This window comes from Kryptolebias marmoratus, linkage group LG16 (genome assembly GCF_001649575.2).
Source record: "Kryptolebias marmoratus isolate JLee-2015 linkage group LG16, ASM164957v2, whole genome shotgun sequence".
Lineage (NCBI taxonomy): Eukaryota > Metazoa > Chordata > Actinopteri > Cyprinodontiformes > Rivulidae > Kryptolebias > Kryptolebias marmoratus.
In genome coordinates, this window is record NC_051445.1 from 3,284,954 (window position 1) to 3,312,914 (window position 27,961).

At 38.4% G+C, this 27,961-nt stretch overlaps 1 protein-coding gene across 3 annotated transcripts in view; it reads right to left on the reverse strand.

Annotated features, from left to right (window-relative positions):
* dgkb (diacylglycerol kinase, beta) overlaps positions 1 to 27,961 on the reverse strand; it is a 71,003-nt gene that overhangs the window by 19,333 nt on the left and 23,709 nt on the right. For 2 of the 3 annotated variants that reach the window (XM_017428592.3, XM_017428591.3), the window contains 12 exons: positions 27,465 to 27,582; positions 27,163 to 27,251; positions 26,179 to 26,295; positions 25,811 to 25,909; positions 25,094 to 25,195; positions 24,037 to 24,354; positions 21,717 to 21,790; positions 21,072 to 21,146; positions 17,850 to 17,935; positions 17,179 to 17,268; positions 15,279 to 15,439; positions 8,114 to 8,178 (listed from right to left, as the gene is read on the reverse strand). In XM_017428592.3, coding sequence (XP_017284081.1) covers positions 8,114 to 8,178; positions 15,279 to 15,439; positions 17,179 to 17,268; positions 17,850 to 17,935; positions 21,072 to 21,146; positions 21,717 to 21,790; positions 24,037 to 24,354; positions 25,094 to 25,195; positions 25,811 to 25,909; positions 26,179 to 26,295; positions 27,163 to 27,251; positions 27,465 to 27,582 — 1,394 coding nt within the window. The remainder of the gene's footprint in view (positions 1 to 8,113; positions 8,179 to 15,278; positions 15,440 to 17,178; positions 17,269 to 17,849; positions 17,936 to 21,071; positions 21,147 to 21,716; positions 21,791 to 24,036; positions 24,355 to 25,093; positions 25,196 to 25,810; positions 25,910 to 26,178; positions 26,296 to 27,162; positions 27,252 to 27,464; positions 27,583 to 27,961) is intronic. The other variant, XM_017428593.3, reaches the window with a different exon arrangement.

Genomic DNA, 27,961 nt, shown 5'->3' on the forward strand with positions numbered 1-27,961 from the left:
GAGCACATTACTGCCCCCTATATGTCAAGAGGACAAATAACACCTTTTCTGTTTAAAATGCCAACCCGCCACAGTGGCGTGTGTGTTGATCAAATTCACCCGCCACTTCAAATATTTACCCGCATTTGGCGGGTGGCGGGTGCTAATTTCCACCCCTGGTCAAAATACACATTTTTTGTCTCCCTGAAAAGATGCAAACAGCATCAGAAAAAGCTGCAGGATTTTATGAACCAGGAATGAGAACAGATTTTCTACACAGGCAAAAGGAAGTAAATAAAAAGAGGAATGTACCACAAAGGCCTTAAGTGCATAATAAATTCAGTAATATTTCCATCAGGTATATTCTGCAAAAACAGCAGAGCTTCAGACAAACAGACGAGTGCTGTGCTGTTGAACAGTAAATCACAGCTAAATATCTGCAGTCTAATAATACTTTTCAGCCTTCATACATTTCAGCAGCAAAATTAATATTCATAAAATGACAGGCATATAAAGAAAACCTTATTTCAACAGAACCAAAACTGAGCCAAATATGGTGAACTAAAATTTGTTGTAAAAACATCTACAGCCTGAGGCAACAGCGGACCATCCTGTCGATTCTCTCCACTTATCCTAACGAGGGTGCCGTGGCAACAAATCACTTCCTGTCCCTGTTCATTAGGTAATTAGGAGCATCTCATTGGCTGGATCAGATAGTCGTTTGTTATTAGCCGACTGATGCCAAACACTGAGAGACTGACAGTGGTCGGCTTGTTTTAATAGGCAGGATTAATGACGAGTCTGTTTGAGTGAGATGATACTTTTAAGGTGGATTAGGAGAACCTTTCTTTATGTTAAGTGTGATAAAAGTGAAGATGAAGTGCTTGTTTTTTTTCAAATCCTTGGCTGGATGGTGAAGTTCTGGATTCTTCCAGACGTTTAAAATCACGTGCTGCTGAGAGGCAGAGATGGACGATAATGTTTTTGCCTTTGTGTGTGTGTGTGTGTACGTCTGTCTCTTACCCAGATATCTCAAGAACAATGGATGGATTTTAATGAAACCTGCAGAAAGTAATCACTAGATGTACTTCATATATAAGTAATTAACTTTAGCCAACACAAAATTGAATATAACATTGCTCTAACAGAGCAAAGAGCTCTAACAAATCACACAAGATATAAAACTGCATGAGTTTGATCAAAATGGCTGTAACACCATTATTTTTCAACATAAGGTGGGTGGGTGATGCACATTTGTTCAGGAAATGCAAGGCCTTTTTTCCGTATGTTTTTGAGAGCGACTGGCTGAACAGATAAGAACCATAATGTGTGTTTTCCAGTTTCTGAGCGGCCTTCGCTGTGATTCCAGCTGCAGTGGAACAATGCAAAGCGCGCCGCAGTAATAACTTTAGCGGTACGCAGGCGAGATCAGATGTAGTCTGCTACAAACACAACAGAGGCTCAGGTTTCCAGAGTCACAGAGGTGTCCTGCATTTGCACAAACAAATTTTTAAAACTAAACCGAAAAAAGAGAGTGCCAATTCAAACTGTGTGGCTCAGGTAAAAAAATAACAACGATGCCCAGCATTCCTTAAAAGAATGCATGTCGCCCGCCACCTTTAACGAGGGAGTTTTAATTCATGATGGCTGCCACAGCCACATCTGAAGTATGTGAGGATTACTTTAAATACTACTACCCAAACTTTACCTCATTATCTGTAATTATTATTAGGTGTTTTAGTCTAAAATCATAAATGGAGGCAGTGATGATTTCATCAAACATGGTAAATAACATATCTAATGTTATCCCTCATGATCTGCTAGTGCTTATAGAATATGTTGGGAATGACTGTCAGCTACTACCACAAGTTTTTGTTCAATATTTGTCAAATTCAGTGAGTTTTAGTCATTTTTGTTTTGGCAAAGGTAGATTACTTGGGTTGTCAACAAATCTCAATCTGTTCTACATCCAATGATTACTTTCTGGAAGTTTCATTCAAAGCTATCTTATGTAAAATAATGTAATGAGATATTTTGCTAACAGACAAACAGGGTTGATGCCAACAGTTAAGCTCAATATCTGTAAAACTGACTGCGTTATAGTCAGTTTTGTGTTTGGTAACGTTGCTTAGCAGTGGCAGCCATCTTGGATCGGGTTGATTCCAAAAGTTAACCAGGTGTGGATGTTCATACAATGATTACATTCCGAGAGTTTCCTTCAAACTTGCCCTGTGGTTGATGAGAGACTCTGCTCACGTCACAGACCAACAAACACAAGACGAGGGCAGAAGCATCACTGCGCCTCCTTCGCTTTCGGCGTCAGGTGATAAAAAGTGGAGGACAGGAGAGGTTAGCAAGAGAAAAGAAAATTATAGATCAAACAGCCTGAATCTAAACAGTCCACCGTGTTCATCAAGCTGCCTCCTGGTCTCCGATTTAAAGGATGTCAGAGGCGATAAGCTTCAGCGTAGCGTCACTGTCCTGCGGTCACAGCACCTTTAGATGCACTTTCCACTGGCCACACTGAATGAGCGGCACACGGACATCGATTTATTTTCCCTCCTGACACCTAATCTAACCCACTGTGATCTACGACCTTATTTTCACACTAATTTCTTCTTGATCAGAGGTGATAAATATCACATTGACATAACCAACTTTTTGTGCATTGCATCAATGCACGGTTTTGTTTAACATGACACCGCCTAGAGCTCTTTGACTCAAATGGCAGTTTGAGAAATGACTCAAACGGTTCTGTTTGGCCCGAAGAGATGCAGCAAGCATCTTGAAAAATGTTATTTCTTTTTGTTGCGCTGCAATGATTTCAAGATGTTTTTTCTTAACTAAGTAAGATATAAATTATTGAAAAGGTTTATGGAACAGAAGCTCAAACTGAGCTACAAATTGATGTGTTGAATTTGTTAAGCCCAAGACTTTATAAGTTTATTTTTCCTTTTTAATGCAGTTTTACTTTGCAAAATGAGCCACAGAGGAGGCAGAATACTCTGCAGCATACAGTAGTACCTAAACAAAAACTTCAAGCCGACATGTTTTTGTAAATTTACTATAAAATATATTTTATCTGTATAATTTTATACACCATCTGAATCATTCTGTTTCTCTACAGGACCATGTCTGCAAGAGCTGAGCTAAAACTGATTGTTTAATTCAGGATTTTACCACTCAACTGTTGTTTTTAAGTATGTTTTTGAGGTATTTTAAGCTAAGTTAGTCATTCACATTTTTGTCACCTGCCACCGTAAAAGATGGGCGATCATGTAATCACCTGTTTATGTGTGTGCATGCATTGTTTGAATATGTCCTAAACCACTAAATGGATTTTAATGAAACTCTCAGAAAAAGACTTATTTGCTGTGTAACTTTGGAGTCAACCAAATTAAAGATGGCTACCATAGCTAATTACCTTCAGCCAACACAATAAAGGCTAAATCTTAGGGAATTTTACAGATATTTAGGTAAAATTTGGTGTGGTAGTAGCTGGGAGTCTTTACAACACACACACTAAGCGCTAACAGATTATGTGAGATATTGCATGAGATTGAGAGTTATTTTCAAATTTTACCTAAAATAGCTTTAACTTTGTCATTTCTCAACTTAGGATGATCTAAGTGTAAAACTCTGCAATATGCATTCATTTAAGGAATTCTAGCCCTTTAATTTTGAATATTATCATGGTTGGATGTTTCCTTATCCTTGTTACTGAATACACAGATGCTTTTGTGTGTTCTTATGTGTGTGTGTGAGTGTGTGTGTATGCATGCTCACACTGAGCTGAGGACAGGACCACAGGTGAGATCCCTCTAAATTACACACAAGTGGTCATTAATTATAGATGACACTTTGGTCACATAAACGATTTCATCCTCAAATGAGGTCTGAGGGCTCCTGCTGTAGAGGTCCACCATGCAAACGTGTGTGTGTGTGCGTGTGTGTGTATTATAAAGCGCCATCACCTGTGGCTCTGTTCCCAGCTCAGCACAAAACACACACCCACACACACATTATCATGGGTGTGTTGGTGAATCTGACGGCCCCATCCAGCACATCGCAGGGCTTTGATGAACATACTCATTATGCTAAAGACTGCTTCATGCCTGGGCTTCCCTGTGCCTTCAGGAAAGGTTAACCCGGGATGGTTACACAGCACAGCGAGAGCCTGTGGGCACACGGGGGCACAGAGGCTCCAGAGGAGCTCGCTGACGGTGTTAGATGTCTCAGGACCAAAAATAGACGTGGGTATGCAGAGCAAATATCATGGGAACTTTAAGGTGCTGTGATGGATGCCACAGAATAAACAAACATTGCAGGTGAAGCTTTCACACTGCAGCTGACAAATCCCAAATCAGACGATTCCCCTCGCAGAGCTAATGTCTGATTAGTGTGGAAACTGATGCACAAAAGCAAAAATTGTTTTCAAACAACAGCAAAATAAGAAAGAAAGACGAGAAATAAAAATGCATCCTGGGGGAAGATTACAAAAAGAAAGATTTTGTAAATTATTCAAAAGACACAGTTGTCCAAAACAGGTGGGCAACAAGTAACAAACAATTAATCGCTTCATATCAGTTCTGTCCGTCCAAATTACATCCATGTCGGACAAACCAAACCCCCACTCGTTTACAGCTTCTGCAGCTTTTTCTGGACTGAGATGGAAATGTAAGAAGAAGCTGTTCAGTTCAGAAAACAGCGACAAACTAAACAAACTGTGTCATGCAAAAGTGTAGAGGTTTAATATTAGCTAATGGTCTGTTGTTTCTGAGAAATGTTAGACAAACACTGGCATGAGAAGTGGCAGGTGATATGCATTTATTCAAGGAATGCTAGGTCTTTAATAGAAAGATGTTTTGCTGGTTGACAGTGGTCATATTGTTATGGCAAAAGTTGTCTTAAAAAATATTGTGCAAAAAATTAATTTCTGATTCCATTTTTTAATTTATTCCTTCCAAAACACAAAACATTATGAAAGAATAATCACAATCACAAAAACATTGTTTTATTTTATTCTTTTTAATTTTTCAAATCATTCCTCCTCTGTTTTCTTTCTTTGTTTATCTTACTATTTGCTTTTTTTCCCTTAGAGTCAAAGATTAGCATGTAATTACATGGGAGACGATCAAAAAAATGGGGGTGGGGCCAGTATATTTTAACAAGCCAGTTGAAGGGGGGGGGATATGGGATGTGGGTGGAGGGAGGACTCGTCACAGGCCGACTGATTGTCTACTTTTAATCCTCGACCTCATTATCACCTCCAGGTCCGGCAGTGGCAGTAAATGAATCTATCTGCCGAGTGTCAAATCTTCACACCTTCAGCCTGGTAATCACCCCAAGGTGCAAATACAGAAGATGGATAGAATAAGAGCAATGAACAGAGGCAGAGAGAGGGGAAGAGTGCGCATGACCCCTGAATTTCATCAACAAATTTCCCCCCTTATTCCATAATTAAGTGTTGTTGCTTAATTATGCTATTTACTCTGTAATTAAAGCTGATTAAATATTCCATCGTGTTAAGGTCAGACCAGTTAAATGTAAAGATTTGCTTCATATCAGATGTGAAGAGCAGTTTCAGCTGTCAGATAAAACCCTTCTTAACTCACATTTTGACATTTTTCTTTTCACATTTCTGTCATTTTATTATTTATTAAGGCCATCTCAGAGGAAATCGGGGTTTCAAAAATGCATAGCTGTAAAATTGTAATAAATTATACCCCCCCCCNAAAAAAAGGTGCTGATATGTTATCTGAGACCCTGACAACACTGACATGAATATTCTACAAAAAAAAAAAACTTCTTCTGCTGGTTTGCCTCGAACTGGGTTTTAGTTTTTAGTGTTTATGTTTGTATTTTCTTTAGTTTAGTTAAAATGACAGCATAAAAAACTCACAAGCTGCTTGGTACATGAGGGTTTTTTTATCCAAAGGCTAATTTGCAAACTAAATCCTTGGTCCACACACAGTAACAGCTGTGGACTGGTGTAGATTCATGATAAAAACATTTGTTTTTGTTTTTTCTTCCTTTTTTTGTGTTTCATTATGTACCTGCTGTACTGGATTCTGTTGTTGTTTCTGTTGTAAAGCACTTTGAATTGCCTTGTTGCTGAACAGTGCTATATAAATAAATCTGACTTCACTTCACTACTTAAAGCTGACAACGACTGTCGAACTCCTTCCTTCTCATCGTGCCACACTTTTCCTGAATTGTCACAGAAATCTCTGAGAAAGAGCTTCCAGCTGCAGCAAAATGACTCGGTGATAAGTTTGATTAAACTTCCAATGAACAGAAGCCCTTTGGACAAATCTAACCAAATCTATGCTACCTTGAAAAACTATAATCATGCATTATTGAATTGGCAAGGATAGTGTGTAATAGAGAGATCCTAAACTCATTCCCCCGTGTGAATTATTAATTGAATTCAAATAACAGACAGAATAATTTTCTTAAAATATCTCAATCATTTTTCACAGTGGCACAGGACGGTGTGGAACAACAGACATGCAGCTCACCTGTACAGGGAAAAAAATAAAAATAAAATTAATTAATTAATAAATTCAACAACTGGATAAAGGAAGTGTCTCGATGTTGGATGGAAACCCCTGAATGCCTCCAAATTGAATAACAGCTCTCTTTTTTTTCTGCCACATCTGCCGTAACCGTTGGCAACCATTACCAGCCCCGTCTTTGTTTACCTGGAAACCGTTTCACCTCTGTTTGGACCACTTTACCCGCGGAGGCTAAGCTGGCTGAATGTTGTACTAAGACCAGAGTAAAATATGGTAATGAGTACAAATGGGATTATTAGGAGCCTGTGTGTCATCAGTTTGACTGATCCATGATGTCAAACTAGCCAAGCAAATTCAATTAGGCCTGCAATTACTCCCTGGCATAAGTGGAGATGTATTGGAGATGTTAAATATTGATGGAAACACAGACGCCACATTTGTTCGTCTCCAAAGGTGAACACATCTCCTCGAGATAATTACAAACTCTAAAAACGCTGCTTGTCCAGCAGACATGCTGAGTGAATATAAATTTGTTGCCGTGAACACATTCTGCAGCTATATTTACTCTCAGAATGGTTAGTGATTTCATTTCTGGAGCCATTTATTTACTTGATACAAATATGGTTGCCAGTTTGAAATTGTAAAGATATTGTGAAATAAAATTGATTTTTTTTTTCTCCAAAGCAAACAGTCTCCAATTTAAAAAAAGGAAAATGTATCTTTTGTTTTAGTAGATGTGGTGTCTGTTGGGGTAATTTCTTTATTTTAATGGGGTAGAGTGAGTTGACAGGCAACTCTGAGCTTTCTGCAATGTGAGAACAGTGTTTGCATGTTTATTAAGTTTACAGTTTATACTGCTTGTTAATTTAAAACAATTTAAAACAAGCTTTGAGTTCAGTGTGCAGCCCGTTTTTACTTTGCTTCCACTGAGCCATTCTGTCCCGTAACTCTTTAAAAGTGGTCTCATGTCGGAATTATTCAGGCTTTTTAAAGGTTTTTAAAAAGTTTCTTTAAATGTTTTATTTTGTTTTTTAACTAATTTTCTTCACTTGATTGTGACAACATACTGTGTGGTTTGCCATCAAAAAATTGATTCAATTTGACAAGAGAAGGACTAAAATAATAGTGGCAGACTGATGGATAGCATCTTAAATCTTTGTCTTTAAGAGCAAAGACAAAATATCAAAATAAAATTGAACAAAATGTCCAAAGAAAACTTTGAAAAACCTTCGGAAAACCGGAAGAAATGTTACTTAAAGCATTAAAAGATTATAACTGGATGGAAATAAATATAAAGAAATGAGAGACGACTGAAGTAATGTACAGCAGTTGATCATCAACACTTTTTAAAACAAAACTTTAATTTAAAGTAATCGTATCACAAACACTTTGATTTATAAATAGTAGCAGAGTTAAAAAAAAGATGTTCATATTTTTGTGCTTCACTGGAAAAATCTTGAGATTCAGACTAAAAAGAAATCTTGTTTCTCAACAAAATCAAGCCCAATTTGACTAATACTGAACAGTAAATAACATTTTACAGCTCATTAAGAGTTTGAGTTGATAATGTTTATTATTGCAAAGACATTTTAAAAAGTAAGAGTTTAAAAGCTCACCTGCTGTTGAACTTCTCAGGATGCTTCTCTCTCATGACATGGAAACGATGTGCGATAGATGCATCCTGAAAGAAAGAGAAAAAATTAAATTTACTCACATTAATGACTAATTCTGTTAGAAGTTAGTCTCTGCTCTCATCTAGATTGGAAGTTCTTAAAATCTCTCGTCCCCAGACTACTGCACACCCTGTGTGGCATTAAATTGTTGACTAAAATAAGAGAAAACTCCTGCATTTTATCTCATTTGAGTTTAGAATAAGTTAAGTGAAAACATGAAGTTGGATTGGTTGATTTCTATCTGATTTTGAAATTATCACAATATCACAAGTAAATTCATGAAGAATTAAGCTTAAAATGCTAAACATCTCTGCTGATGTGCGTGCTCAGTTCTGCAGAGCCACCACTGAGAGTCCTGACCTCCTCTCTCTCAGTTTTTTTACTCTGGATCCGCTTCTAACATGAAGCATCAGCTTCATCGTGTCTGTCAGCTGGGCGGCAAACTGACTGGAAAACAACAGCAGCTGATGATGGATCTACGCAGTTCGAGGGTCACGAGACGGGCTTGGAACATAGAGCTTCTGGGCTGTCAGAACAAAAACCAGCAGAAACAAAACTAGTTTTGTTCTTTTTTTCTCCTGTTTTAATGAGGTTATTCAGGAAAACTGATTGTAATCAGGAAAAATTCCAGAGTAGAGAACCTTGTAAACACCAAAGCCAAAATCCTTAACAGAATATTAGTTTGTTTTGTTTTGTTTATTTAATGCTGCTGTCATATTTACTTTTAATACTGCAATATGGGACTAAAAGAATCTTCTGATAAAGGTCTACTTTCTGTTTTTATCATTTTAAAGTTGACTATAACACAGTCACTATTCCTTCACTAAAAACAATGATTTTTTTGTTTATAAGGTTCTATGATTCCAAATATTTAGGAGAAATTAAAAATCCACGCCCCACAAAAGCTCAAAACTCAGGATAAGGCTGTCTGGTCGGGAAGGCAAGTGAGGGGGCCGGTTCATTTACAGGGGTGGCCAATGCTTCCTCTCCCCCCCCTTGGTGACACCCCTGCTGCAGGAGGACGGGATCAACCCCCCCCAATAAACAACCATCGTCATGGGGCCAAAGCAGCTTCAACTATATCTGTAAAACAATTTTCACAGGACAGGAACCTTCACAGTTCTTATCAAGGACCAGATGGAAACCCAGCTTTAAACGGGGAAATATTAATTATAATCTTCTGAAAACAACATTCCTTTGAAAAGTTCAGAGCCTTTTTATTGCATTAACCTGCTATCAAGTGGACTGGACTGTTAGGATAAAAGCGCTCGTGCCAAAGAAGGAATCTGTTCGTATAATCGCATCAAACAGCTTTTGTTTATGAACACAAGGTGTTAAAACAAAATGACAACAAAACACACAAGTTAAATTGGGTCATAAAGTATGCAGAAGCCTTCGACAGTGTGAAACCTGAGCTAATGAAGTGGACGGGGGGGTAGTAACACAAATTTCCTTTAATTCACACTTCAGTCAGTGTCAGCAGAAAAACGCTGGCATGGCCTTTTGTGGAAAACTCTGTTGAACGCAACAAACTTGTCCAGTTCTAAAGACATCTCAAAACAGGATGAGAAGAAGTTGCTGTAAACTTTTTGGGCATCTCCCCCCCCCCTTCTGGTAAAGCAATCTGTTTTGACCCGCTCTGTTTTTGAGTGGCACTATTGAAACTGCACCTACAGGGAGGACCCCCTGCTGGCTCTCTGTACACAAATTCAGGAGAAGCCAAAAAAGAGAAGAAAAAAAAAAAATCAATGGAGCTTCTCTTGATGTGTCTTCAAGACGCTGCGAGCAGAAGACCAAAAGATTTCTTCAAGATCCCCGCAGACTCGCCTCACGCTTCCAAAGCGGGCCAGAAGGGTGAAGTGATGGATGTTTCTGAGAGACTGTAACTCAATTCTTTTACAAACAGGACAATAGCTGCAAACAAGAGAGCAAAAGCTTGGAGAGGATGTCTCCCCTTTGGTTTGGGGTCTATTATCTGAGATCTGTACAAGTAGAGCTGCTGCTTTGCAGAACTACAAACTGAATTCAGGCAGGAAGAGACGAGGCACTAAAGTCGGCCACGTTCTTACTGGTTTTATGATGTAAATTGCGATTTTTTTAAAGAAAACTTCACTTCAATATACCTCACATTAATACATTAAATACTTGTGCATAAAAAGTATTTCTGCTATACAAGATTTCATAAGATTTTTGATTAGTTTTGTATAATAAAACACATGAGTGGTTCGATTTATGTGCGTGTATTTAGAGCTACAGACCTACAGCTGATTTTATTTAGCAAAACTTGGTCAGTAAGCACTAAAATAATAATGTTATATGAAATAAATTTGATAAAACAGAACAAAAAAATTAATGAATGCACTATACAAAAATTTAAACAAAAAAATACTATAAAAACATGTAAAATATTATTAATAACATAGACAAAAAATAAATAAATGTGAGGGCTACTTATAAAACAAACAAACTAAAAACTGATTACAGATGAAGTTTGTTGTGGTAGTAGTGTGAGTTTTTTTGCAGGCAAGGTGCCAGGCGGGTCACATTTCTTTATGGGGTGCTGCTTTAATTTTCTCAGCTTTTGTAGCTTTTCAGATAACACAAACAGTTTAATTAACTTTTAAATATCAAATATTCTGAGGATTTTATATACTGAAGCTAGTCTCTTTATTAGCTGCTAACATGGTCAAAAATAAATGTTAGATTTACCCAAAGAAAACTTAAAATGTGACCAAAAACTTAAGAAACTTGCATTCACCCTTTTTCTGTTTTTAAAATAAACTGGTCATTCATTTGTCTGCCGAGTTGAAAACATAAATTTTGAGTCGTTACTCGACCACACCTTTAAAACACGCAGGACGTGTTCTCGTTCACCGACCCCCCCTCGTGACAGCGGGACGTCACAAGCTTGCTCATTCTTCCACCCACATCTTCCCTCAAATAATTACCGATGTAAAAAACTGGCACCCAAATTAATACGGGACATGTGAAATGTCCTCTCATAGCTCAAAGTTTAGTCCAATTATGAGTCGACCCCAGCAATCTGATGTGCCTTTCACCACAGAGGAGAGTAATGGTTGTGACAGGACTGCCAGGGTCATTAGGGCGACTGACTGCATTATGGTAGCGGAGCGCGCTCAGTGATTAGTTCTGTCTCTCACCCCTGGCCCTGATTGAGATCATTACACTTCACGTCACTTCCACATCCTCCCAAAGGGATGGCACCATTAATTCTCCACCCGACGACAATGTGGCAGGTTGGCTTGGAGGAATTTACAAAGAGAAATTAAAAGCCTAACATTCCTTGAAGGAGTGCATATCGCCCGTCACCTTTCAGGCCAGAGTTTTGGACTAAAATCATCAAATTCTCACAAGGGACAGAGTTAAACTACAGCTAACCTCCTTAGTATTATCATATCCTGTTGGCTGTTAGCGGGCCTTCTCTTGGTACCTCTTGTAAGTGCTATGTAAATAAATTTCACTTCACTAAACGTTCTAAATGTCGTTATGAGCAATCTCATCTGACAGTGTGAGATACTGCAACGTTTGATAGCACTCAGACGATGTGTTTGGATGACTCTCAGCTACTACCTCACCAGATTTTTAACCCAGTATCTGTAAAATTGAGGAAAACTGACTTTTCAAGTTGGCTGTGGTCAGTTAGCTGTTGCGGCCATCTTGAACGGGTTCAGTTCAAGAGTGAAATCGGTTGTAGAAGTGCATCCATTAACCACTTTACGAGAGTTTGATTAAATCTCATGAACTGGTTCACAATAAATTTTGTTAACAGACAGACAAAACGCACATAAAATGGCACCGTTAGAGGATCCAATGTGCAAACACAGATACAAAAAAACTCAAAATGAGAACACTGAAACTTAAAAAAGAAAACTTAAGGAGCATACTAAGGAATCACAAAGGCAAAAACAAGGCACTGAAACATGGGACAACAAACAGTGAGATGGCACAGTTATTGAGTAGGAGCTGGGAGTATAAGTAGGTTACATGATCGCCTGCCTTTCAAAACAAGACTGGAGGCCACACTCATGCTGCTGACAGTCCACGCTGGCTGCTAGTGCTGATCTTTGGATTTCAACAGTATCATTCCAGAAACAATCTCGTCTTCATCTGCATAATCTCTAAAGTAATTATTAGCTTGACTTGTCGCATAATCTTTAATGTATTTTTTATTCAATCGAAAGCACAAAAATTTGATCCAAACAAAATATTATATCACACTCAAATCCATAGAGAGCTCAAAGTCTCTTAATCCCCCACAAACAACTTCATCTGTCATCATTACACCTCCTGGTTACTAATCCTAACAGATCGGGAACAAAAGGAGCTCGAACTCTGTGAGCAGCAAAGGCCAAAGCCACTGAGCTCTCCTTTGACCAAAAACATGTCCGGGTCTAAAAACCACGCCAGTGATAAATATTACTAATTCATTTATTAATTGTATTCCATTAGATTAAATCATAAACATGGTGGGTGCCAAGGTGGGTGCAAAGTAGGCTGAGGTGAGCAATGAAATATTGTGCACAGCCTGTATTAGTTTTACAAGACAAACACAAAAATAAAGCATCATTTTTAAAAGTGGCTGCGCAAAATGGGTCTGAGCTGCTCTACGGTCGCTTGGTTGCAAACCCTCAGAATTCAGAGAGACTGAAATGAAACAGTTTGCCCATTTTCTCGCAGTACTGAGTCAAGATCGAGTCACAAACGGGTCTCTAACAGTCGCAGCCCAGCGTGATCCTGTCTTTACATCAGAAAATACACGAAATGTGACAGTTTCAGGAGGTTTAGACAAGTAAAACATGAATGATCCGAGACAAATCAAAAGAGGATTAATTGCAATTAAATTGAGACATAATTGAGATTTGGTTGTTTGTTGTGTTGTTTTTGCTGCCTCTTGGCCAGGTCAGTATTGAAAATGAGAATTTGTTCTCAACTGATTAACCTGGTTAAATAAAGGTCAGTCAAAGAAGTCACCAAAATCCTTATCTGTTTTTAAACATTCCTAAATCTTGCAGTTTTTGTTTTGGGTTTGTCATATCTATAAACATTCTAACATCAAATGCATTTTTTTTTTTTACGGTTGTTTCTACAATCTCACCCTCGTTTTACTCATTTGCTGTAATCAGCTGTCATCAATGCAATGAACCTTTGACATTTTCAATGAGAAAAGATGCACTAAAGCATTAGAGGATAAATGTTCAGAGATGTATGTCCCCCTGTAGACGTCACCATATGTTGAGCTCTGCAGACAGATTACAGCCATTGTGCTCCTCTATCACAATGTTAACAAGACCTGTCCTTTATTATCCTAAAACACCGTCATTAGCGGCCCAGGCTGGAGGTGTTATTCGACTAACATTTGTAAGGCCATGCATCACTTATGTCCCTGCCACAGTTTGCATGAAACTCCCAGCCCCCAGAGGCTCCCTCCCCTGCCACCTGCAAATGTCAATTACCATATTTCCCCCTGACATTTATCAGTAATGGCTAACATGAGCTAGGTGAAATCAGAGTCATTATCTTAGAGATGGACAGGGGAGGTGCTGATGGCTCCGTAACCCCATGCAGATACACAACAAGGCTGATTTATTGATCAGACACGGTTAAAGCTCGAGTGCATCTCAATAAATGCCTAACCACAAGGTGATCAAAACAAATAAATTCACTGATTATTCTGCTGCTGCAGGGTGCTCCACTATGTATTACTTTTTAAATTTCAGCCTTTAATAACAGATGACAGAGAAACTGTTTTATTTTCAGTATTTCTGCGGTTATTTTTAATCTTGAGTTAAGTGTTTTACAGACACCTTTGCATGTCTGTGACTGAAATGCTTTCTCCCAAAGAGAGAAAACCTTTCAAAGAGACATGACTATTAGATCCACATCCAGTGTCAGTGCATCTGGAGCACAGATGTAAGAAGAGACATGATGTTATATTAAACTTTTGATTAAATTTGAAAGCATGTTTTGAGTTCAATCATAACAACCAATCACTGCTGTTTTCAACACCGTGACTTTAGCAAGAAATATATAAAGGATATGTCTGTTTCTGCTTTCATATTAGTTTAAAAAGCCTCGTTTATAATGTCTGACTTAATCTTTTATCTAATTTTTGCACATTTTTATGGTTTAACCCTCGGTGTTTGTGTTTTTGCACAAAAGTAGCTCACCAGGTCTTAAAACAAATACTAGTTTGGTTTCAAAAATGTGAAAAGAAGCCTTACAAAAATCAGAAACAATGTACAGCTCGAAGTGCAACTGCTGAGCAGTGAGTGCGCTTCGACATGTGAGATGTTCCTGACTGACACAAAATGTGAGACTCGACACAATCTGAGTCACACAAAGGTGTTTTTCTGGTGACAGGGCGTCATGAAACTGCCAGGTGAAGCACACGTAGCACAGTTAGAAATAGAATCTCCTAAAAATTGATTACCTCCTAATACTGAACACAACAGCTTCTATAGGTGTGGGTTTAATATACTGATATACTTTCTTTCCATTACAGCTTGCTCTGTTTCAACTTTTTAAACCTATTCATTTCTTCGCAAAAGGGTTTTCTTGTTTTTTTTTCTCAATATAAAATGACAAAATTTTAAAATGACAAGAATAAATAAAGAAATTGTTTTTTATTTTGAAAATCCAGAGACTGCTGAGTGCAGAATGGCCAGTGAAAGTTGTTGAAGAATGAATTCTTGCTTTTAGTAAAGCAGAACAGATGCTAAAAGTTGCAAAACTGTAGCTAAAAGCTAAAATTACTAGAACCTCAGATAAAAGTAATTAGACAGTAGATAAAAGCTAATTGAAGCATAAAACAAGAAAGGTAGAGCATCTATGCTACAGCAGATTGCAGAGAACAATGTTTTTTAAACACAAGGATGTCAATGTGTTCCTCTAGGGAGAATTTTTGTCAAAAAGTTAAATAATACTTTAAGAAATTGCATTATATTCCCGATCACGTCAAATGTTTTATTGTGCGTGGTGAAAATACCACAAAGTGAACAGAAGATTTTTTACAATCAGTCCAAATAAGAAAATAGCAAAGAACAAAAAGGTTTAAACTCAGGTGCGTACTGCGTGTGGTTTGACTCACCACTCCGATGGAGAAGTAGTTGTTCACGATGCTGTAAGGCACCGGGTCGCCTCTCTCCTCCTTGTCGGTTGGTGTGACGTCAATCTTCCAGCGATCCAGCATCACTTCGGTACTGTTCTCCACGTCCCGCAGGATTTTAAGAAGACTTTCGCCCTCGTAGCCTCGGGACAACATGAGAGATGTGAGATTTTACAATCGGTCCAGGGCGGATTCAAACACTTAGCTGATGATTTGTGACTTGTGGCACCAAGTGCAACAACATAAACGAGAATCCTTCCCAAAGTGATTTATTAAAGCAGAGAAAAGACATAAAGCAAAGATTAAATGTTCCCCTGTAGAATGATCTGTCAGTTTAATGCTCGCACTTCTATTTAAGGAACTGCTTATCGTAGTTAAGTTAATCAGTAAATTGTCAGACCAGATTTCCTGCTTTATAGTTTTCTTAAACTGGTAAAAATAAATAAATAAATAAAAGAGCAGTAAATGATTGAACTTGTTGATTTAAATTGAAGTTATTCTACATCAGAGTTTTTTACTTTGGCATCACAGATACAGTGACGAGTTGTGTTCACTGACAAATTATTTTTCAGCACCGCCAATGCAAACAATCATGTCATTGTGTGTTTGCATTTGTTTGCCTGTTAGCAAAATATCTCTGGAACCGCTGGTTTGATTTTGATGAGAGTCAACTTAATACAAGATTGCTGCCTCAACTAAGCAACCTTAGCAAACATGAAAATAGCTGCAAATAACTCAGTCATTGTTACAGATATTCAGCTAAAGTTTGTTGGGGTTGTAGCTAAGAGTGTCATGCTTCTCGGGTTTTGGGGTATTTTTAGTATTAGTTCCAGGTTTGTGGTTTATTTGGATTATTAGTTTTTTGATCCAGTTTATGGTTTAGTTTTGTGTCACATTGCTTTCCTAGTTTCTCAGCCATTATTTCCCTCAGCTCCCCTTGTTTCGCTCATTTAATCTGCTCATTAGCGCACCTGTTCATGTCGTAACCTGTCTGCTTTTTTGTTTTATTATTAAAAGCCTCACTTTTTCCACTCAGCTGTGCTCAGTTACACATCACAACATGACAGAGTCGTCCCCAACACATTCTTTGAGCACTAGGTTGTGTGAGATCTTTTTTTTTTAAAAACTTCGGCTGGCAAGATGGCAGATGATATACATTCCTTTTAAAGGAATGCTACTTTTTATTTTCAAAAGGGCTTTAAGTTTCACTGCAACACTAGATCCTTAGTACAGAAATTATCAGGATCGGTGGTGATGGAGGCGAACCCAGGGCGCAGACTGATAAATAAAGCTAACTATTTTATTAAACTAAAAGATATACAAAACAAAAGCTGAAGAGGCAGTAAAGACAAAACATAAACTAACTTGATAAACCACAGGTGGGAGCAGAAAACAACCAGGATTGGACCAGGAGGGGAACAAAGAGAGAAGAATAATGAACAGTGAACCAGCGGAGAAGTGGAGTAAATGACCGGGTTTTAAGCACAGAGGATAATAGGTAAGTGGGCACAGGTGAGGGATAATCATTGTCAACAGGTGGAGGTGGGTGTGGCAGAAAACCAAGTGTTGACTGAGGGTAAATGGAAGATACAAAAACACAGGAAGCAGAGACAGCACAAAAATGAGGCCAACAAAAATAACTAACAAAACATGAACAATAACCTCGAAAAGAAACAAGACAGATGCAAAAAACACAATGAAAAACCATTTAAATGACTGATCAGTTTGGGGTTAGATCGACTTTATAATCAGTTAACTCAACGAACTCAAGGTTATAGTGTCTGAACTATTTTAACTTTTATCAGCGATGATTACACGTACATTTCTTCTACAAAGAAGTGCAACAATAATGGCCAAGCTGTACCTCGTTTCTGCTTCTTACCTCCTCCCCATCGTAGACATCGAGCCAAGTCATTGCCTGTCCCAAGAGGAAGAATACACACAGGGGGGTTTCTGTCCAGGTTGGCTTTATCTGCAGCAGAAAAAACATCACAAGATATAAAACACAGCCAAACCAAGAAGAAAAACTTGCAAACAATGCATCAAATCCATTTTTGCAGCCTTGTTTTGTAAAATACCAAGTCAATACAAACTTTTATTTGTACAGTTTATTTAAAAAAACAAACACATTTTGTCTGATGGTTATTACCTGCCTTTGTTTTGATTGATAAAAAATTGAAGCAATTTTTGAGAGCCCAAACCGGTAACACATCTTGACCAAACTGAGGAGACCAGGTGATTTTTTTTTCTGTAAACGATGACTAATGTGTTATTTTCCAACTCGTGTAATTATCCTATTTGACCACCTCTGACTGCAAAGACCTGGGTTTGATGAAAGTGTTTATATACAGCTGATAAGCCACCACTGCAGGCTGAGGAACAAAAGTAACGGAGGCGTTGAAAACCAATAGAAATTGAAATTTTTTGCCTTAAATGTAAATGGACTGCTGAAGTTCCATTATGTCATTCTATACTATATATTTAGAGAAATTCAAGGTAGTCTGGCCATAAATCTGATGCTAAAGCAACAAAACGAAGACATATTTTTGGTACCAATAAAGTCCAGGATCCAGCCCACAGTGCCGTCCCCTCCACAGGTCAACACTCTGAAATCAGGAACATCTCTGAAGAAGTTCAACCTGCAACAAACATAAGTGAGTGATCACGTTTCATCACTGTATATAATTTATATTTTTTATAATGCAGAGCTGCCTGAGGGCTTGAATATTGACTCTCTGTCTTATCCTTTGTGCACAGAGATGTCTGCAGATTCTTGAAATCTTTAGATGATGATGGAACTTTTCTTTGAGGAACATCATTGTAAAACTGTTCCATTATTTTTAGACAGTTCTTTGTGCTGTTGAACCTCTACCCATCTTTACTTCTGACAGATTCAGCTTCTCCAAAATGCTCTTTTTACACCCAGTCCTCTCACTGACCTGCTGCTTTTAAACCTAATTTGCTGCAAAATGTTTCTTCAGCTGTTTCTTTTTTGTACCACTTACTTTTATAACTTTTTTTGCCTTGCAACAATTTTTTATTTAGATGTGTAGCTGCTGTAAAATTCAAACATTGCCTTTTGTAATAATGGTACAAAATCCTAGTTGATATGGTTACTATGACCCATTGTGAATAAAATATGGGTTTATGAGATTTACAAATCATTGCATTTTTTTTTATTTACATTTTAAACAATGTCCTAACTTTCTCGGGGATGTTTATGTGAAACAGTTAGTTCACTGTATAAAGAATGAACCAACTATTTAAAGGTGACTGGTTTATTTAATAGATCAAATAATTTTTTAATATATTATTTCAGCTCTTCTTACCATTTCTTTAATCACAGCTCATGACATAAGACATGAGGGTATTTCTAAGGTCTCTGCTGGACTGCAAACCGTACTTAATCACACAAAAAACCGCATGTCTCATTGATATTATTCATTCAGTGAGGTAGGCTGCCTGTTCGAGGACTAATCGGATCACGACAGGCAATGTTCAGTCCAACTTCTTCCGTTCCTTCACAATAACAAAGCCCTAACTGAATGAGCCAGCCTCCCAGCCTCGTATGGCGGGTAAATGATTCGCTCAATTACTCTCCAACTGGGGCCGCAAACCACATTATGCACAAAACAGACGGCTGCAAACATGAAAGGCAACTTTGGGGATATTTAAATACCAAGAAACAAACACTTAATTTGCTGTAATTGTATTAGAGAGGCAGCTAATTGACAGCAGTGTGCGCTGCTGCCTTGGCCTGCAGTGTCCGACGGTGACCACTCGCCCTGCTAATGTGTGCTGCACTGAGCACACTTGACAAAATATTAACAAGGTTACAGCTGAGCAAGGTCATCTGGAATGTTGTCAGCTCTGAGTAGAAGCTCTAGATTCAGCTGCAGGCGGAGCAGGTGATGCTTCAGTCCACATCAGGAGAAACAAGGTGGAAAAGTTGGAGCTGTGTTGCTGCAAAGCTTCATCAACTCCTCATACATGCAGTCCCATCCACATAGATTTTTTTTTCCTGTTTGCTCCTGTTTATTTATTTTTTATAAGTCACAAAGAAGCAGTTTTCAGATCTAATCAAAGCCAAACAACGTGGCAGCACGATGCTGAGGCATTCCTCTGAGTTAAAACGCTGCTGGATGCAAACAGTAAAGTGAAGGAGCCTTATGCATGTAAATGATCTATTCATTTTCCTAATCACAATTGTGAACCATGGGAGACCCAACGCTGTCCACGCCACCAGGCTGCAGCGAGCGGCTGGTCTGTATGCGTGATCACATGTGGTGCAGTGAGATTTTCTCCTCCCTCCGTCCGTCGCAGGCTCTGCGTTCAGACTTATGCATATGGAGCCGCAGCTCGAGGCTCCGGCATGATACCATCGTCTCCAGGATTTGTTATATGTGAACTCACCTCATTTGTGTCTGTAATGTGTGAGGGACAGGAGAGTGGAGGCTTTAATACCAAAAGGCCTCCCTTGCATGTGATGGTGGTCATTATGTGTATGAGCAGCATTATGATGGTAAACAGACGATCATCAGCTGAGAGGCAACAAAACAAGAGTGTCCATCTTTACTTTCTTCTTTTGATTTATTCCTTTTTTGTTTGCATTTAGAGAATAATTATTGCAAAAAAAAATCATTTATTTTAAACAAAGTTAGAAAAATTATCTGCACCAAATTTAATTATTTAATGATAAATGTATTTTTTGTATTATGCAGAAAAATTTCTAGAACTGTAAATAGTTTCATTTCTTACTCGGATTACCCAACAAATAAAGACCAAAGAAAATGCATTACTGCAATTTCTAGATGTGCATTTTGCTAATAAATAAAAACCCTAAAACTGCTAATTTGTGCAATTTAACATTATGAGGAGTTTTGCCCTATCCTACTGTATTTCATATTAAGCAACTACTATTTAAATAAGTTATATTTGATCTTGTTTGATGAATCATCTTTTAACAAATTGGATTAATAAGTTTATTTTGTTTTTAAATTAAGCTTTATTAAGTAAAAACATGTTTGCTTGATTTCAGTCCATCTAAAATCAATGAAAGCTGAACACAAAGCACCAGAACTCCAAGTTATTCTAAAGAAAAATTAATACGTGCTGCAAATTATTATGTTTATTAGATATGTCTCAAACTAAAACTTAGTTTTTAGGAAATGTCAACATCCGTTTAAACTAGTTTTATATTGTCTGTGGATGGACAAAGATTTTCAACAACACGTGCATCTGACGGGTGTATTTTATATAAATGAAAAGGAGGAATAATAACAGCTAATCTGAAGGCTGTAGGAAGTAGAGGTGCTGAGGGTGCTGCAGCATCCTCAGATGGATGCCAGAGGACATGCATGTCCAAATACATAGTTAAAAAAGTGGTCATGATTGCAACTTTTTAGACATTGTCTGTTTAAAACAGTGGTGTCCAATCCTGGTCCTGGAGGGACACAATCCTGCAGGTTTTAGATGTTTCCCTGCAGGTCCTCAAGTTCTGCAGAAGCCTCTTAATCCCTCAGCATATCTTTATCTTCCTATCCAAATAAGACAACATGAACTGTACATTTCACTGCATTTAATTGGTAATTTGATGTTCACACATGTTCACAGCTCTCCCTAAGTGAAACATGTTCCCACAACTTTTTAAACAACTAAAAAAAACTGAATAAAAATTATGTAAATATTTAATCTGACTATATATTGGCCTAAAATGCTATGAATTTATTCATGAAACAACATATATGGACTCCTGTTTTGTGCTTTGTAACATACCCAGGCATTGGTCCGTTCTTGGCCAGGTTGTAAACTTGTCTGGGGTTCAGAAGATACTGGAACTTTCTGTAAATTCTACAAAAAGCAAATGAAACGTCACAGAGAGGGAGACTAGTACCTGTAACGTTTGATTCTGTCACACATGACACTCAAAACTGTTCAATTAAGTGTGCTAAAGAGGGAAACGCAGAACCGTGTCCAATCAGGACGGGACGTGCCAGTGGACTGGGCAGCGGGGCGGGACAAAGTCAAAGCCCCCTTGGGGAGAAAACCATTAGAAAGACTAATTCATTTTAATTTCAATTTCATTATATCAACTGGCTGAAGTCATATTTTGATCTCATAATTTAAACAAATGAGGGTCGACATAATAAGAAGTGAATGAATATGTTTTAGTAATAACCCAATTAGTCCTGGTTTAGAGGAGGGGGACCGGGCAGGGACATGGCAGCGAGAAGGGGGGGTGGGGTCTAAGTGAGGGCTGTGTGTGGCAGCCAGCACTTTTAGTAAATGTTATTGTGTTTTATTTGACTAAGTAAGCCAAAAGCAGTTGTCAGCCAGAGGCCATGCTGTCTTTCCCTCTGTGGCTGAGGAGCGAGGCTTCAGAGGCCTCTTGTAGCATGTTGAGACAGGTTGTGTACTTACCTCTCCCCCTGCTTGCCCCCGCTCTTCGGATTGACAAACACCAGCAGAGGATGAGTGCCCTCTATTGTTGTGATCTGTGTGGAAGATGTCAAAACAAACGCTTGGTGTTTGGAGACGGCAGGATGCTTCACAGGAATTCACTTTCAAGCCATATTCCTCAGACATTTTAGAAACGTTCCTGTCACCTGATCAGAGCAACAAGTGAGCGCTCCGTTTTCTTTCAGTCTAAACTTTTCTCCTGATTTTCTGAGTCACTTCTGAAGTAGATTTATAGAAATAGGTTGGTAGTGTTCTGCATTTACATAATTGTTAAGAAGACCTGAACAATGATGATCACATTTATGCTGCAAAGTTTGGGTGACTCCAAGCCCTTTTAGTTTGAATTAAATGTTTTTAAGATATCTGAATCTAAAACTGTGAGATGTCTAATATTGTTAGACTGTTATGGGACCGTGGAACAGCGGTGCAGTGGTTAGCACTGTTGCCTCACACCAAGTGGGTCACAGGTCTGCCTCACGGCCTTTCTGGGTGGAGTTTACATGTTCTCCTGCTCATGTGTGGGATTTCTCCAGGTAGTCCAGTTTCCTCCCACAGACTCCAACATATACATGTTGGAAGGTACAAATAGTCAAATAGTGCAGTTTGAAAGAGTTTACTCTAGAAGTTTTCCATATATATTGACATAAAAATCTGAAATGCAGGTAGGCATTCAATGTAAACAAAGCACAGATGAATCTGCTAAAACCCAGGTGGAAGCTTGAGTCACGTGACTGACCTACATTGGGTCGGCTGTAGTCTGTTGGTAAACAAATACGGCAGAATTGGACAAAAATAAAATCTCTGAAAAATACATTTAGGTGGAATTATATAAGTGAATCTCCTGTGAAACATGAAAGAAGAAGTCAGACATCGAGGATCAGGCAGGGCAGTGGGGCAACATAACGACACATTCAGACAGAAAATCTAATTTAACGGTAAGTTCACCTTCTTTTTATCTACATTGGTTATGGAAACACAAAACTCTGTCAGGATAAACATGGAATGGGAAAACAACAGGAAAAAAAACAGGAAACAAGGAAAAAAATAATATCCAATAACCCTCCCCAAAAGAAAAACAAACTGACAATACCAAAGTATCAAAAAAATAAATGAATACTGTCTGTTAAAATTTAATCTCGATCATGTGGAGGGAAGTTTAAACAGGATACTTCCTGTAAACTCTTCTTCTGCTGCCTTTCCTTCTGTATTATTTTTCTGCACTGACACCTACTGTCTAAGAGGGGGACTGAACGTGCATTTTAACGTGAACGGCACCATGTTGGCTTTTCTAAAGTCTGTAAGAAAATCCATTAAAACGTGTCGCTGCTTTCATTAAACCCTCTCAGCTAATAGTGCCGAAGCCACCCGAAGCCGAGGAGAAGGACAGTTTGTTACTGTTGGGATGAAGGGGGATTAGAGAGCCTGGGATCTCCTCATTTTACATAACATTTACTTCTGTCTGACTGCTACAAGCTACTGATCAGATCTACTGAAAGTCTGCAAGGTGTTGTCAAGACATTATAATACACAAGCGTGACACTACGTCTATTCTAGTGTCCCAGACTAACAACTTTACTCTTGAAAACTAGTGTTAATGTCGTTTCCTGGCACCATGAAAGGCAAACAATCATGTATTTGTCTTTAAATGTTTGTATGTTTCTGACTTTTACCATATTATCTTACGAACCATTGGACAAATTTTAATGAAACTCTCTGAGGGTCAACCTAAATCAGGATGATTGATCTGCACAAACACAAAAAATGTTTCTAAGTTTCACAGATATTTAGCTAAAATCTGGTGCAGTAGTAGCTGAGAGTCATTCCCAACAAATACTCCAAGTGCCAAAAGATTATAGAAGATCTCTTTTTAAAACGTTGGAGTGCAAGGCGGCGAGTGATACGACTTCCTTCGAGAAATGCAACTTTTATTAAATCTGCAGCTACATGATACTTTGTGGGATTTCCTGAAAATAAGCTACAGTATTTGAGTTTTCGTAATATTTCGAGTGACATCATTAATTGCATTTTTAATGTTACTGTTGACCTAGTATTTTTATTTACGTAGTTTATTTTCAGTGTTGATTAAAGTAACAAGTACATTGTTATTCATTAGAATTTTCCTCCAGTTTTCATTCCAGAATTTGACATCTTTTAAGTTTTTATGAGACGTTGTGGAGATAAATGCTGTTAAATGCAGGACTTTCTTCAGGTGTCAGAAACCATAGCACAATAAGACTAATCTAGCTGAAAATCAATCAATACGTTCATCCTGATAACTCACCGTCCATTTGTAAAACTTATTTGTCCCTGCTTCTATGTCTGTAATGACACAGTGCGGATTTTCCAGTTTGTCTGAGCTGCAGTGAAAGTGTAACAGGTCGAGTCTGAGGTGCCGCAGGCCAAACTTGAGTTGCACCTCATGCAGGAGCTCAGATCCAGCGGCTCCGTTTGAATCGTCCTGCCTGCAGTTAGTCGGCAACAACTCGCCCAGTTCTCTCCCTGACACAGATGAAGCACTTAACTCCCCCTGTCCGCTATCCCAGCAGGCCGAGGGTGAATTAATGAGCTCCCTGTCCACTCCGGAGTGATCCATTACTTCCTGTAATTATAAATAATAATCTTGATTATTACGCTGGTTAGCCAGCGAGAGGCATAGACGGATGTGCCTGTGATATGATTCATCATATTTCTCTCTCAGTTACGAGCAGACGAGCAGTCGCCGCGGACGGCAGCAGGTTTCCATCGGCAGCACGCTGACAGGCTGATATTAGAGAGGATCAGGCTGAACTGGGCTCTGCTGGACGACTCTGATTACCAGCAGGACTGACAGAGTCCCATCATACCTCCATCGTAACAATAAAGCAGGTTTGGTGAAACAAAGATTTGATTCTAACACTTTGAACTTGGTGCAAAGGCAGCAAGCTACAAATAAAATTTCTGCACTGACTGTATTTGTCTGCAACTATATTTTTATCCTGCATGTTTGCTCAAATCAGGACTCTCCTGAGATGGGACTGTGTGTATCAGTGAGACAACCAAAAGTTAAAACAGACAAACAAAAGAAAAACACCAAGACGCCATCAATCTGAGCATTAAATTCTGAAACAAGCTCCACCTTTAAAAGGCTTAAGGTTAGGTATATAAAAGTGCAAAGTTAATTTATAAATCAAGAGATGTTGGATTAAATTCTGAAATCTCTGGAGAAATCTAAGCATCCATGCAACATTATCAAATAAATGAAGTTTAAGTGAGCGTCACAGACATATTGGGTTATTTTTTTTATCTGACATGTTGACTGAAGAGTTTAAAGCTCAGAAAGAATCAGATTTGAGATTAACCTGCAGTCCCTGGCCGTCGACCGTGACCGAGTTGGCTCTCTGCATCTTTCCTCGACTCGACTGGCTCGACCGCGAGTCTTTCCTCAGAGTCGACTGCCGTTCCTGAAGTCAAAGGGAAAGCGATGGACGTTTGACTCGGGGTTTCTTTTTATGCAGAACTTAAACAAAGTGGTGGTGATAATCCAACATGATAGTTGATTTTTGAGACCATTTTAAAGTTAAAATCAATAAATTGGTAATACAACCTAATCAGTGCATATTTTGTATGTTTGCAATTCCTTTTTTTTTTTCTTGGCAGCAATATTATTACAAATACCAATTTTTTTCCAGAACTACTACTCATTTCTTTAGTTGTTTAAAAGGAATTTGAAAGAAATGTTCATTTTTAAAAGTAGAAATTACAACAAACTATATATATTGTGTTAATAAATGTTAGATACTTTCAACATTATTGTTTTTACTCATATTTGATAAACTTTCAAATCAAAATTAAAGAAGCTGATCTTATGTGTTTTAAAGATCGGCCTTAGGTGAGCACACCTTTTCCTTTTGAAACAGACCTTGTACAATTTTGGAAATAAACTTCTGAAAAATAAATTGCTGCCATTTCAGAGCTCAGTAGGAGAACACAGGCTGATGATTGAGTCCTCAGGTACGAAATAAGGTCATGTTCACGCAGGCTTTGGGGCTGCTGACCAGCGAAGAGTGAAGTCTTACCAGGACAATGGGGCAGATGGAGTTGGGGGGCAGGATGTGATCCTTCAGGGGTCCACAATCACACTCAGGTTTCATATGGGAGGCACACTTGTTATGGAGCTGGAGGAGGTGGCAGTTATTATTAACAACCAAGTAGTGGCGATAAAAAAATAAACATATCAGGGATATTTTCAGAAGTTATTTGCAATGCACATGTCATTGCCTCTGTTTTATTTTCTATTATCTGCAACTGCAAACAAGTGTTTTCTGAGTGTAAATTGGCGCGATGACTTGTGAGGTATCAGAGGTGCAAAAACGAAACCCTAAACAACAAGAAGCAGTGGGAATATAATGAGAAGGTGGCTGCCTCTCTGCGGGGGGAAACTTACCGTGATTTGACACCACACACAGTGGAGCCCAGTCAGGCCCTGGTAACACTTAATGGTTTTGTGACACTTGTCACACTTGGTGGGGCAGTTCCCTTCCACCCAGAAATGATGCATTACCTGCAGAGAGGAGGAGAGACGGCATACTGGGAGGAAAAGCAGTGAGAAAAAGAAACGTGGTGCAGAAAAACAAGATGTATACAAAGGCGCAAGTGACACAACAATTAAAGAAAGCAGAAAGGAAAGGAAACAAAAAGGAAGAAAAGAGGCCCGACGAATGATGCTGTCTGCAAACTGGGCTTATCCTGGTAATTAGCAAGGCTTAGTGGCAGTCTGAGTTAATTCAGTTCCATTAGAGCAAAAGTCTGCACCCTTTGCAACCAAAAGAGATTTTTTTTGTCACATTTCCCGCTAAACAAAATTTCTCCCGAGCCACAAACCCTACTTAAAGATTGAAATTAATATAAAAAATTGGAATAGCACAACTCTATATTAAGTTTTGTATGAATACTACAAATAAACTGACATTTATCAATATTTTTACATTTTAGGACAAAGGAAAAGACCAAACTCTTATAAGGAAGGCAAAAACATTTAGTGTTTGCCCCTTTTAGAAAAATTATACCACTGAATTATGGAGGCTTTTGTGAGTCGTTATTAGAGAAAGACCACACTGTGTGGCTGGAAGTGATGAACTGGCTAACAAACTACTCATTGATTTGTTCTTTTGTCCTTAATGGGATCAATCTGTTACACAAATTGTATTCACATATTGCAGAAAACTGGAAAACTGCTACAAATATAATTTCCTATCGCTCTAAATCTAAATATTCATGTTATTTTTTTGGTCAAAGCCACAAAGAGCCGCGGCAGATGAACCAAGGAGCAACATGTGGCCCCAGAGCCAGCGGTTGCAGACCCCTGCATTAGAAGAAGAGAAGCTCTCGTCTATGTGTGGCAGCTTTTAAAGGCTTCAGTCGGACTCACCTCTGTGTTTTTCTTGGACTTCACGTAAGTTTTGATGCATGAAAGTGGAGCGCGGCCCACGCAGCGCTCATGGACCGTGTACTTGCAGACTGGGAAGGAGGAAAAAAGGATTCAGATTTCCAACAAGAAACAAAAGAGAACACAAGGAACAGAAAATATATATAATTGTATATTTGTAAGTGTGGCTGCAGTAGTGTGCATGCAGTCATTTGGCTTGCTGGTTGCACTCGAGTTGATTTTAGATTAAGATTTAAAAACTGCTGGTATGGATCTAATTCAGATCCTGTATAAAATGTACTCACATGAGCAGCAGAGTCCCTGCTTCCCGAGTCCAATCAGCATGTTGAGACACAAGTTACAGTAAGCTGGTTTGTTGAAGTGCTTCAGGCGCCACACGTGCTGCCCGTCATCTTTTACATTCTGCAGGGAAAGAAAGAAGAGATCAGACGATCCGGCGATGGATTAACTGCTTCATTTTATTTAATTTTTTATTCTAGTGGTGCTTCATTAGTAAATCATGTGACTATCAAAGTATTTTCCTTTCTTATATGGAGTTTAAAGTTGAGTTCTGAAAAAAAAGGTTACTTTTTTTTGTACTAATATTCATTCATCCAAAAAAGCTACATGAGGGACTTCCAGTCGAATGCTGCCACCTAGTGGACAACAAATGAACCTTTTGATGTTTTTTAAATTCTTTATGTCAAGACACTAAAAGTAGGTCAAAGTTGGCATAACATTTGTAATGTTCACTAATGACTAAGAAATTGATTTACCTAATAACAACACTAACATTTTTACA